Source organism: Clinocottus analis, unplaced genomic scaffold (genome assembly GCF_023055335.1).
Source record: "Clinocottus analis isolate CAN_PGR_092001 unplaced genomic scaffold, fCliAna1.0.p SCAF_26, whole genome shotgun sequence".
Classification (NCBI taxonomy): Eukaryota; Metazoa; Chordata; class Actinopteri; order Perciformes; family Cottidae; genus Clinocottus; species Clinocottus analis.
In genome coordinates this window covers 166,575-180,517 of record NW_027175998.1, presented here as the reverse complement: position 1 = coordinate 180,517, position 13,943 = coordinate 166,575, and the positions used below count along the sequence as shown (strand labels likewise).

Below are 13,943 nucleotides of genomic sequence, written 5' to 3'. Positions count from 1 at the left end.
GTTTTCATTGACAATTCCCTGGTTTTGAATGGTTGAATGGCAGCAAGCGCCTCAATGGACTCTTTTATTTGGTCTTCGTTCTTTTAATGCTTCAATTTTTCTCTGTGCTGAGGAAAATTTTCCCTTTTAAATTCCAGTTCCTGTTTTGTTTTTTCCTTATCTCCATGTGTCTGTCATGGAGACACAAGGCTGAAATTCCAGCAGCAAAAACTTCTAAATATTTTCTTTCTTCTTCACGTGGAATTTTCAAGTTCTTTTTCTACAAAAATGCTTTGAGAATTTTGACAAGAACAAGAAAACTGGATCATAATTCTTTCAACCCAAACACTATTTGAGAGTGTACAGGAGCCAAGAAAGTTCCTACATAAAAGACTACTCAGACTGGAAACATCAGTCGAAATCAAACCTTGTTTTAGGGTGTTGGAAAACTAAAGAAGACAATGTTATGGTCTCCCAGACTGTCGCTTTCCAACTTCCATGTGAAGCTGACAGCCAAAGGTCTTTTCCGAAACCTTCAGCTGCTGTCGGGATGCAGGAAGAACACTGTGGTCTTCCACGCAGGTCTGAATATGTTCCTATGCTTCCTATATAGATATACATATAGCTTTTTTGCCCTTTTTTTTTAACATTCATCTTTAGTCAAGAGAACGGCAAGCCTGATCCCAGATCAGCCTCAAAGGCCAATTCACCCTCTCACACCACCACCTTCCTATTTTCCTGCATGGTTTTGGCAGCCGTTGTTGCCCTCATCTCCCCACCACTGGGGGCTTTTCGTATTGTATATGTTGGCGGCTCCCACAGCTGCCATGGATATATAGGGTTACAATAGGAACATCACTTATCTTAACACAAGTGTCTGTATGTGTGTTTGTGTGGAAGCTCTCTGTATGATAGCTTGAGCAGTGGCATGATGAAGAGCTGAGGCTGCAGGCTCCTTTTAACCGTGATACTCATGCATAAAGACACAATCATGTCACTCACACTTATCCACAAACCAGAAATAGACACATCTGGCTTTCACTTGTTTAACCTTTATAAGAGGGCTTTTTATTTGTGGGAGTCTTGTAACATCTGGGGATGGCAGAGAGTCTGGACTCAATATATGGTGCTTATTACTTTATACAGGAAGTACTGCATTAATGCAGCTCTAAAGCCTCTCAAACAATGCATGTTACACTACTGTGTTCATTTTAACATTCATTGTTGTTTAGGCTTTAGAGCTTTGATAAAGTGCTGTGTGGACGGTGAGACAGAGATGAGTTTTTGTAAATAACTCTAAGGACTTAAACCATTCAGCAGCAATGTATGTACAAATCATCTTATGTTCTACTGGCAGTATTTAGTATATAGTAGCATGAATGTGAGGAGAAGAGTTGAAGCTGGAGCACGAAAAATGGGTGTATCTCTGAGTCAAACCATACAAATTGAGCAAAAGTAAAGCAAATCCAAATGCAAGCCAAGGCTTTTTCAAGGCACTGACAGGGTTTTAAGGAAAAGCATTACAAAATCTGAACATAAAATCAATGGAAAACTATGCTCTTTATTGAAGATAGGAGAAAAGCTCCATATGTTCTTCAGTAAATATTCAGCTGAGCTGCACTGTCTCAGTTGTACTGGGTCTATTGCTGCTGAGCCATTTGAGCAGCGGCACGTGATTGGCTGCAGTGTGCTCCACGTGCTCTACAAACCCACTTTCCTGCTGCTGCCTGCCATTGCCCTGAAATGTAGGTTAAAGCAGGCTTTGGTCACCACACATGTCCATCCACACACACACACACTTGGCAGAGACACTCTTGCACACTGCTCAATGCTGCCGCTGAGGCTGGCCAGTCGTGCAAGCTTTAATTAATCGGATGTGGCGGTTGTTTTTTTCCTAATGTTGTGGCAGAATCTGATCTCGAAACCTCACATGAAATGGAGTAACAGTTGTTTTATAAGTTGTTATAATTTACACAAAAAACGCCATGGTTTACTGGTTTGATAATCTGCGCATTATTGTCGCGGCGGTTGCCTAACCTTGTCTTTAATGAGTACCAGTGTATTATTTTCATACTGAGAATATCTATTTTGGCGTTTCATACTCAACATGTGGTTTTAGACTCTTTACTTACTTTCAGTAGGATGTCTTACCACAAAGTGGTTAAGTTTATGTTGACACAGTTCTCTCATGTGGTTTAATAGTATGGTTTTAGACTGATTGATTAGATAATCTCAATTGCGCTATATGTTGCTTTGAAGATTCACCAAGAATATGTGTTTCAATGAGGACTTTTTAAGATGAAGAAAAAAATAATTCTGCAGAAAAATTGAAAAAGTTCTCATAAACAGATTAGTATTTGAAAAATAGGTTTGTTTGGTCTATGTTAATGCTTGCCATATTTCAAGATATATTTTTTTGCCGATGTAAACACAACAGTAATAGCAGGTTAGTTGCTAGAAATTAAACATTTAACACTTAATATTTTTTTAACATTAAATACCTGAGATCCTCCAAATCATCCTTTGTAATCATTTTAAGTTAAAGTTAATTATTGATTATGTGCCTTCACCATTTTTTATTCTACCATTAGTGAAAATAGGCAGAGTGTCTGTATCATAATTTGGCAGTATTTGACAAAATTGTGTCAATATGACCTCATTAATGAAAATTCAGTGCATGATAAAATGCATACATATACTTTGATATAAACACACAGTTAGGTCCAACTGTTTGTCAGTTTGTTTGTGGTTTCCTGTTTTTACTGTATTCAACATCCTTTTGTAGAACTGATCTGACACATGTGGACCGAACAATGTCTGACTTTCTGTCATCATGCTAGAGGATATTATTATTAGACAGGACACAAAAAACAGGTTGTTAGATGACCACATGGTCTAGTTTGCATGTAAAAGCATCAAAAAGGGAGCATAGTACACTTGCAAACAGTGACATGCTCTGCAAACTTGTTGGCAACAGTCATGTGGAAGCTAAATATCTGACAAGTACTGATAAGAGTAATCTATTCTGATAGTTGATCATCAGCAGTCTTTAATCGATGTTTCTCAAGAGAAGATTTGTCATCTTTGTATGTTTATGTTTCTCAAGGCATCCCTGCCAAGAATTAGACCAAGAAAAGGTTTATTCAATTCAATTCAGTTTCATTTATATATCTCAAAATCACAAATACAAAATTTGCCTCTGAGGGCTTTACAATCTGTATACGTAACATCCCTGTCCCGGGACCTCACATCAGATCAGGAAAAACTCCCTCAAATAATGAAACTAAAAACCCATTCATAGGGAAAAAAGGACAGAAACCTTCAGGAGAGCAATAGTGGAGGATCCCTCTACCTGGATGGACAGAAGCAATAGATGTCATGTGACCAGAATGAATAACGTAACGGAGTTACAGCAGATTCAATAAATATATTAGAAATTATTCATATAATGAGTAGTAGGCAAATAACCACAATCCATGTCAGTAGAAGTAAGTAGAGACTAGGGGCATCAGCAGGGCCATGGCAGGTTCCAGACAGCCACAGTCCATGGAAACTAGAGGCGAGGAAGCACATAGGCTCACAGAAAGAAGTAGCGTCAGTAATGTGCATTGAAGAGACAATAATTTGTCCAGAAGAGAGAAATAACAGGAGAAGAGGAGAGGAGTGAAAGGAAGAAGTAAATGCGTGGATTAATGTTTCTGCATCGTTTTGAGACAGGATGTACCGGATTTTTGAAATGTTGGTTAAAAAAGGCGGTCCTTTGGATTTGATTTACGTGTGATCCAAAGGAGAGTTCCTGCTCAAAAATAACTTAACGACTCCTTACGGTAGTGGTGGATGCCAAAGCGATGCCATCCAGAGAAATCAGGTCATCCAGGTTTTTATGTCTTTAAGACGCGCTTAAAATTTTGCTACCTGGCGGATTTCATCTGACTTAATTGATATATAGTTGAGTATTGAAAGTTGAATGTTTTCTAATAATATTACCTAGAGAGGAGAGAAAGAAAAAGAGAAGAAAAAAAAAGAAGAAATCTGGGGTTATTCTTGTTTTTCTCTATTAATGATAAGCAATAGGCTCCTCTGGTGTTACGGAGTACCTTCTTAAATATATTCTCAAATTATCCTGCCAAACAAGCCGGGACCCCTTCAGACAACTGGAACGCCATATGCCCTCAAGCTTCTGCGATGCTAACTTCAATATGCGGGTCTGAGCGTTATACCATGGAGCGACCCTCCTTTGCTTAATGATCCTATTTTTTCCAGAGTCACTCTCAATGAGCCAGTAGCACCATCGATGAGATGATCAATGTGAGACGGACTAAAATTAGCATGGTTAGAATCTGTTGTATTTAGAAATGGTAATGAATCAAATACAGAAAGAATCGCTTCCTTAAATCTATCAACAGCACTGTCAATTAAACATCTAGTGTAAAAACTCTTGCCTAATGCTGTACAATCCGGTAGTATAAACTCAAGAGTTGGTAAGGGGATGGTTAAAGCAGTAAGTGGGTTCCCGTACTTTCTGACAGAAGCCAATCAAATCCAACAATGAGATAAATGCAGCACTAAGGCTAACACTGCCAACATCCATGAATATTAAAATCACCTTCAAAAATCGTAATAATAATCATCATAGTTTATCCTCCCCAAATGTCTGTCCCTCCTTATAAAACCTGTCCCTCTTAACATCTTTGCAACTTTGTAATATAAGTTTGAAGTATTCAACATGAGTTAAATTGGAGCAACTCTCTTTTTAAAAATACATGTGTATCCTATAGTCTAAAATGGTTAGAAAAAAAAACTCTCTATCAAATCCCCAAAGTGCTGAAACTCAAATTTGTGATGTCATCAAGTATAATGTTTAAAACTACTCCATAGATAATGAATTGGAGAGATGTTATTGATGGCACTGAGACGTTTAGGGGAACACAAACATTTTTAAAATAAACATTTTGTGGGTGTACAAAATCAGTCCCCCATTTATTGTCTATGGAGCAGCTCCAGACTTTATGCTCATAACATCACAAGTTTGAGACTTACTTCTCTGGCCATGGACATACTTACATACTGTAACATACTGGAATTCTTCATTAGGTGAAGTTCCCCTTCCATGTGGCTGATTATAGGATGGCAATTTAAACTCTGGAAAAGGTCAAATCCAGCGAAGTCAAAGTGCAAATCAGAGCTAAATTAAAATCAAACCTCTGTTGGCATCTCCCTCTTTATTAAAAGGGATTAGATTATGTATGTATTAATTTAGTTCATTTTAATACAGCAGGTTAAATAAATTAGGATTCCTATGAATGCCTGTAGTAATATTTGTGTTTTTCCTGTTTTGCTGGCACACCTTTTATGTACTGACAGACATATCAACTCTAATCTGTCTAAGTCTAAGTTAGTGGTGTTTGATCTGGCCAGCATCATGTGGCCATGCAGTGAATTCAGTTTTCTCCATTTAATGGCTCTGTGTTACATAATCTAAATAATGATGTCATCAGTTTTTACTGATTTGTTGATAATTAGAATTTGAGTTGATTCTAACCTGTGCGACAATAAATCATGTTATTCATGTGTGATTATCAACAGCCTCAAATGAAGGAGCTTGCTTAATGTCAGAGAGAAATCATTTGGAAGGCGGTTGAACACAATACAGCTATTTTAGAGAGAAGACACAACACAATTTCTGTTGTTTTACAACGACTCCAAGCAAAGCCCCCCCACCCCACCCCCCACCCCCCCCATCTTTTTTTTTATCACCACTTTCCACCCTCAGTGGGTTTCCCAAAAAATACACAACACACAGTCCAAACAAGTGATCATGAAACTGTTAGGAATCAGATGTCCGACATGATAGTGATACTTATCATAAGATAGCTGACATGCACTCCATAACAAAATGAAAATATTCCAAATAGTTAGATATTTCTTATAATCATAAATGATTGAAACTATAAACTAATAGACTACTTAGCTGCTTTCACATTTCCCCATCATTGAGGTACTGTTTAAGCAGCTAATTCATATGATGAACACCTATCTCATCGTGTGTCGTCGAGGTCATCTTACTGTACTAAAGCAAATTCTCATGACACGACAAGGACTAACGTGACGTGCATGCTAACAGTGTTGTTTCTCTCTCAGTGTGGGCTCAGCAGCTCTGCATGACTACCTGGCAGACTTCAGGTACAAGTCTTCATCCTCATCATCGTCAGCATCAACATGCACTCGCGCACATGCGTGCATGCACGCACGCACACACACACATACACACACAGATCATCACACATTTCATTAGGAGACAGATACTCAACATGAGATGTGTTGTCTTCGCAGCTCCCTTGCATTGTCGACATCAACATAATCTTATTTCCATGCCTCTGCCTGGAACTGCATTGGTTGACATGTATGTTAACTTACCATTGTTTTATGTTTCATATCCTATAATTTAGTCTTGCAGATGTGTATTTGTTAGAAAAATGAACCCGACACTGTGTGGTAAAATCATTGATCAGGACATTACACAACATGCAACGTTTGATTCATGCGCATCATGCACTGCTCAATGAATGAGCAGAGGGATGTTTCTTAAATACATTAGGATAAACAATCAACATAGTCCCACATGACGTCTTCAGATTGGCTTGCATTGGCATCGTCATGTGATAACAAGATCCCGCATGTTCTTCAGACAGAGACATACAGAATCTAACGGTCTCATGACTTTATCAAGTAGTTTGCAAAGTTCATGTGTAAGATTTAAACAAGGGAGAGTTCAATGAGAAGTCACAGGCCTTTACACATTATGATTAATAAACAAAAAACCTATGATTATAAATATGTGTAAAACAGTATATGATTAAGAGTAAAAAAAAAAAGTTCTTCCAACAACATTCATGTAAAATGTTCTCACCGTCCAGTCTTGTTCATAACTTAACACTCACAGACATTTCTTTGCATTTTTTTCCTGCTAATATTGGTGTTAAAATGGTAAATATGCACCACATCAGAATATTCATCTGGTGCATCTGGATGCATCTGCATCTTAATGGTGCATCTGGACCTGTGTTATCTATTTGTGGGTTGTTGTAATGAATCATTTTATTATTGTACGACCTTTCTTGTTCCACACCCACATGCTATGTTCACAGCTTTGTTGACAGAACAACTGACGCGGACCAGTGTTCTGTTGCCAACAGGTGGCAGTATCTACCTTCATGGGCTGCCCTACCAGCACTGACTGAGAGTACAAACTCTTCAGTCGCATTTGGATTATATTTTAAATTGGGTGCAGAACTAGTTCTCACTCACTAAGGATAAAACAAAACGTGTACCCAATGATTCTCTCCATTGGAATCTGACGATGCCGTCTGTAACAGTTCAGCTATGACTGAATGCATTTTGCAAACACGCATTTTGTAAAATGTTCAACTCATCAGGCCACAGAAATTAAATGAATGAAAATGAATGAAATGAATGAAAAGTACTTTATTAATCTCCAAGCAGAATTTTTTTTTGTCAGAGTAGCAGCTCTATATAAATAACACTCAACTTCAAAGCATGTCATTTCAGATAACACCACAACACTCATGGTCCCGCAGGTTACACTGCATTAGTGGCCCAAAGGCTGCACATAACTTTGGAGAGAGAGAGAGAGAGAGAGAGAGAGAGAGAGAGAGAGAGAGAGACAGAGAGAGAGAGAGAGAGAGAGAGAGAGAGAGAGAGAGAGAGAGAGAGAGAAAGAGACAGAGAGAGAGAGAGAGAGAGAGAGAGAGAGAGAGAGAGAGAATCTCTCTAATAGCTTTGTCTCCAGTAATGCACTTTAATGCAGCCGATGGCACACACACACCATTACCACGCATCCCATGATGCATCTGCCTCAGCCCTGAACAGTCAATAGGGCGTATTCTCAATTACCAGATGAGAGCGGATGTATGAGACGTATGTGTGTGTTGAGATTTATTTATTTTTTCTATGTTCCGATGTTGTGGTATGTTAATGGACTGAGTGAGTATTCTGTGTGCATGGGGAGTGTGTGAACACCATGTTGAATGTTGTACCTGCTACCCACTCCATAAGACGTTGCCGTTCTCTTGCAGTGGATAAAGTCAAGCACCGGGAGACACCAGCAAGACCCACAAACTCCATTAGTGGCTCACTGGCAGCAGCACCCAAAAGAGGAAACAACCAGAGAAAGCAGCATCCTCCACCAGAACTGGTATGTCCTGTACATTTAGCTATGGCTGAGACACTAAACCAGAGATCATTACTGATCAGGATCTAATTGATGAAATTAGATCCATCTCAGTAATAAGACGTGTTGTTTGACGGGAATAAAGATGTTTCATTATTTTTTCAACGTTTGTTCGTCTTTATGTGAGCTGTCCCTGCACAGTTAGGTGGTGTCAAAAAAACTGCTAATGTTTATGCTAATAAGTGCTAAAGTTTCACAAACATTTTTGAAAATGATAAAAGTAGAATCAATTAATGTACATTTGTTTATAATATAATGGCTAATTTTGTTCATCTTTATATCAGTATTTCCATATATTATCTCCCTCTTGCGTTAGCAAGACTTTGTCTTCAAGATGTCTTTCTCAACTGACTGCTTGAGTGCGGACATCAATAGGATAGAATTTAGATTAGATTCATCTTAAACCAGTCCTTTAAATCATTCAATCATCATTTTAGTATGTTGTTAGTTCGTATGTTGTTAGTTCATTAAGACGCTCTTAAGCGCTAAGAGCGTTACTCTAAAACCATTAGTTACTAAATACTAAAACCATGCGTCATGATGAATGTGCGCCCACAGCTGCAGAACACTGACGCAAGAAAAATAATAGCATGAAAAGAAAAATAACGATATAAAAATAAAGAATTTCCCCTGTGTTCCTGTAGCTACATAAATAAAATGAATCAGCATTACTATCACTCATTACGTTTTCACACACATTCGGCATCTGCATATGAGTTTACATTAACTATAAAAACATCAACAACCCTGTGGTATTTCACAGATATCAGGGAAACTGACAGGTGTAACTGAACTCGGCTGGAACCTCATGAAGAGAGGCTCCACGTCTAAAGGCGTTGCTGAAGTCCACGTGTGAGAGACACCACGGCTGCAATACAACATATTCTCGCTGCTAACCAACAGCGTTGCCGTGTGTGAAGCCAGATAGTTTACATAAATGCATGTGTGCGTCAGCACCCCCCCCTCCCACTTAATGTGCTGTCGGACCGGGTTGTCCAGTCCAAGTACCGGCTTCCCCGTGTGGAGATCCAACGCCTCGTCACGCTGGTGTCACCACACATCCACAGGCCAACCCGCTGCAATGTTGCCCTCAGCCTGCGTTTTTATGCAGTGGGAAGCTTCCTGGAGGTCGTGGGGGGCGGCACCGGCATCAGCAAGACATCGGTTTCACGAAGTGTGGCAGCCGTGACACCGATCCTCCTGCGTCATGCTCGGACACACATCAGAATGCCACCACACGGTACGAGGTCCGCCAGGTCCACCGTGGATTTCATGCCATGGCTGAGATCCCCCGGGTGATTGGTGTCGTGGATAGCACACACACACACACGCGTGCGCCCGTAGCGCAATTGCATCTGTGTGTGGGGACTACAGCGTGTTGTGTGTGATTTATGCGCTGATAAAGTGGTGGGTGATCGATTAACCTGGCATCAATTGATTTAGTTTCATCACCATGGCGGTGGACAGCTCCCACTAAGAGCGTCTTAGGAAGCTTCTTTGGCGAGATCTTAAGAAGGCAGTTAAGAATGCATTTGGGAAACACTCCTATCTTAGCGCTCCTTCTTAGCGAACCCTTCTTTCGAGCCTTCTTCCTTAAGAACGATCGAATCTGGGAAACGCAGCCAATATCTTTCCTCAATCATCAATTCTTCTGATTAGAGTTGTTAATAAAGACAATATGTGGTATTTTTTCTTGCTAGGTACCAGATGTGGTGAATGCTAATGCACCAGTGACTGCAGCTTTTCCTGTGCCGGCTCCTGATACCACCAACACTGGCTCAGGCACCACTGGAGCCTCTGGTCTTGGGTTGAAAGGAAAAAATGGATCAAGATCCAGCCCCAAAACAGCATCTCGCCTAAAGAATGTATCCAAATCTGGTGCAATGGGGGTTGTTGTGGCAGACCAGATGGTCACTGCCAAACAAAACCAGAGCAAAGAACTGGCAGAGAAGAAGAACCAGGCCATCAACCAGCTGAGGACGCTGCTCGTCCAGGGGAATAAGAGAGTGGAGGCTCTGGCTATCGTCATCCAACAACTCTTCAGTGAGGTACTAACTTCTATGTTTACCAAACAGCCAAAACACACTCACACCACGAGCAGTGGAGTAAATGCTTACAGCCTTTATTTATTGTTCTTTACGAGAGGGAACAGATGTTTTCTATCTATAGAATGCAGAGAAATAGCACAGTGTGTAGCTGTGTGTCAAGTAAAAATGGCAGTAATCCAGTGTTGCTGTCGGTGGTGATGTTTTGTCATAGCGTGTTTCAGTAGTGTGCAAAGTTCTGCATTTCCACTGCAAATATGCCAGTGCAGTGGCTTATTTTTAATGAAACGAAACAAAGGAGTTCCTACTTCGCAGAACTCTAGACTTTACATATTAATGGCAGTGAGAAGTAACTGTTTAAGTGTTGTGAGACTTGGGTAAATACAACAGTCCACTGAGCTTGTTCAATGGTAATTGGACTGTACTTGTATATCTCTTTTCTCGTCATCCAACAACTGAAAGCACTTTAACACTATATGTCGTACACCCATTCACACACTGATGGGAGGAGCTATCACGCAAGGTGTCACCTGCAAATCAGGACGAACGAACCCTATTCACACTGTAGGTGTCTTGCCAAGGACACAGCCACATAGACTGGAGTCAATCATCTGATTGGAAGACGACCCGCTTCAGACTATTGACATGCTCTGTCTGAGCATGTCTGCTTTGCACATAGAGATACACCCCCTCATTCTGCTAGTTAGTGCCTCCAAAGTCTTTTAACTCACAACTTTAACCGGTTTTAAAACATCAAAAGTGAGCAGGGAGGAAATGCGGGGATTTCACTGTGCTTTTAATTAATGTATCCATTAGAGGCCAATAGTATTTGCTATGACTTTGACACCTGCAGGCTAGTTAGCAAGCTAATGTTTTGTGCAGCTTTAATGAGGGGATTCTTCTCCAGTTTAGTTTTGCTGTTGAAATGAAAATATGTAAGAAGCAGCCAGCTTCTAAGAGTTCCCCTACAAATAATAATAGGGTTTCTGGTAAATAAGGTTGATAAGGCTGCAGTAACATTTAGTGGGGGTAGGTCTCTTTCTTCTGCTGTAGCACCACTTCAATTTCAAAGACGTTTAGGTGGATATGTTTGTACATGTAAATATATTATGGTCTAGTGCAGCTACAAGGGGGAAAATGAGGGGAAACCATCCTTCCCCGTTGGCGAGTTAGAGCAAAGCACCCACAGCCTATATAATTAAAGCATCACTCACACTATTGGTGATAGAGCAGTGTTGCTTTTTAAGTTGCTTATTGACATGAATATAGTATGGTGGTTTTAAGTAAGCAGCAGTAGAGTCCACACCTAACTGCCATTAACAACAACAGACATCCTACTGCCATGTGACACTGATGTGCTGATGGATTTCTGTGTGTGTGTGTGTGTGTGCACATGCATGTGTGGAATGAAACTTGGCAAGCGGTTTACTTGGCTTGATGTGTGACTTCAGTCAGGCTCAGCAGCTCTGTAGCTCAAAACACTTACAGTAAGTTGTTTTTACAAGGTATGACCTGATTGTTTTTTAATATAACACACTTATTTATTTTTATTAAAACACTTCTTCCATTGTTTTTGGCTGAAGCATCAAATTTTTTCCTTTTCGGCAAGTGATGGATATGAAATATTAAATAAGTCCAAAAAACAATTTGGTTTTGTTACCTGCATAAACTGTAAAGGAGTTTATTCTGTAGTGAGCTGGTTCCTTACCAGCTGATGACTTTCGATTGACCAATTCTGGCACCAGGATGCATCACTCACATCACACACCTTTTTCCTCTGTGTGTAAATAAACCTGCACTTTGTGCATAAAATGATATTGTATTGTCAAACTAACACGTGTATTACAAGCTGCTTTTCATGAAAATTATGAAACACCTCACTATTAAGTATATAACACAATATTCGGTTAACTCAATAGTGATAACTACACTTTACATGTTTAGAAGAAAAAAAAAATCAGAGGTAAAGTTAAATATTATCTTGAGGTCTTTATTTATTGTTAAGAGCAGGTCACGGGTACGTAAATATAGTTACTGAAAACTTATTTTACATATAATTTTAATGAAACCTTGAAGCAAATTATAAAACCGTGAACTTGACCAATGTAGTCAGAATCGTTATCTTTACCTACGGTGACAAAGTCAGCAATAACACACATACACTGATAAAATAATACCTAGAAACTGCATTTTATTCTATTCTGATAATGAAAATGTACATGAACCTAAGACACACACACGCACACACATACACACACACACACCTTTGATCAGTGACAGATATGACTTGCCTGCATGTGGGGGGGAAGCAGTTAATTATCTGTTAAATAAGTTGTTATCTGTAGGTACAACCCTGCACACGGACAGTAAAAATGTGATTAACTCTCATCATCTCCTTTTGAATCAGTGCCTGATTGCAATGATTTTATGTGTAAAGATAAATGCTCCATTTCTGTGGATATTTCCCAGCAAGTGTGGGATTGTAATGTGAGGATCAGCTGAGAGAGAGCTTTCAGAGGGTTACAGCGCAAGAGCTTTCCTGGAGGGGTATTGATCAGATGGATGGCCCGGTGGAAAAGGTAAAGGGGGAGTCATGAGGAGAAGGGAGGGAGGAGTGGAGGAATGCAGCAGCTGTAAATCAAGCCCTGGAGCTCTTTGAAATGTGTCTGTGTGTGTGTCTGTGTGTGTGTGTGTGTGTGTGCGTGTGCGTGCGTGTGTGCGTGCATTCGTGCGCGCATGAATACCAATGCTATCTAATCTGTCCTACACACTTGAAAGGTGACTGGTGAATATAAACTGCACATTTTACACCTGGGGGTGGGTTTTGGGTGGGGCTTCTGTTTAGCGAAAGGGGTTGTGCTTTTATTTTTGGTGGTCATCTGTCGACCTACACTTAACTCTGAAAACCATTGCTGGTCTTAACATTTTCAGCACAACTTTTTTACCATCCACTTTGTACACTTAGTAGTGTTTTATATGTTAGCAACTATACATGGAACCAAGAGTTGTAGGACCTTAATACCCTGAAACTCAGTAAGGGAGTATAATTAAAATGTTAGCGGTAGAAAATTTAAGTTAAGTGATGGCTTATTCATGTATTGTAGGTATTTTTTTTCTTTCTTTTTGAATCCTCATTTCACCTATTCTCTGTTACAATACATATTTATTTTGACAACAAACAAGACATACTCAAAGTTAATTTAGAAACAACAAATCATCTTTTAAAGTGTTCATAGGTTTTTGTAGTAGGACTACTAGTAAAAAATATGTTTATGTCAATATGTATATGTCTTCAGTGCTAGTTTGAAAAAAAAGATGTCCCTGCAAACTTTCTGTAACATTCCACAGGCTGAATTTCTATAACTGATTAATGTTCTTCTACACAAACATTGAATAGACAAAGAAGTAGAAAGTTAGAAAGGATATGAGTAAAGACAAGAGAGGGAGGACTGAAATGCAGAGACATCAGATGTGTGTGTAAATGACTGATAGAGAAGAAGAGAAAGGGAGATAAGAACAAAGATAAGAAAAATGTGGTGCAGAAATAAATCGTACAGTATACAGACAGGAAGAGCACCAGATAGAAGGAGGAAGGAGGACTGGGTGGTGAACAGGTAGAGAGTGGGAGGAGTTGGTAACAGAAAGAGGGTGTCACATTCAGCAGGAGG

General features: G+C 39.6%; 1 protein-coding gene across 2 annotated transcripts in view; it reads left to right on the top strand.

Annotated features, from left to right (window-relative positions):
* The window catches only part of LOC137794886 (microtubule-associated tumor suppressor 1 homolog), a 55,104-nt gene that overhangs the window by 30,799 nt on the left and 10,362 nt on the right, over window positions 1–13,943 (top strand). Inside the window, exons 7-9 of one of the 2 annotated variants that reach the window (XM_068591997.1) lie at window positions 6,121–6,162; window positions 8,076–8,194; window positions 9,931–10,278. In XM_068591997.1, the coding sequence (XP_068448098.1) occupies window positions 6,121–6,162; window positions 8,076–8,194; window positions 9,931–10,278 (509 nt within the window). The remainder of the gene's footprint in view (window positions 1–6,120; window positions 6,163–8,075; window positions 8,195–9,930; window positions 10,279–13,943) is intronic. The other variant, XM_068591998.1, reaches the window with a different exon arrangement.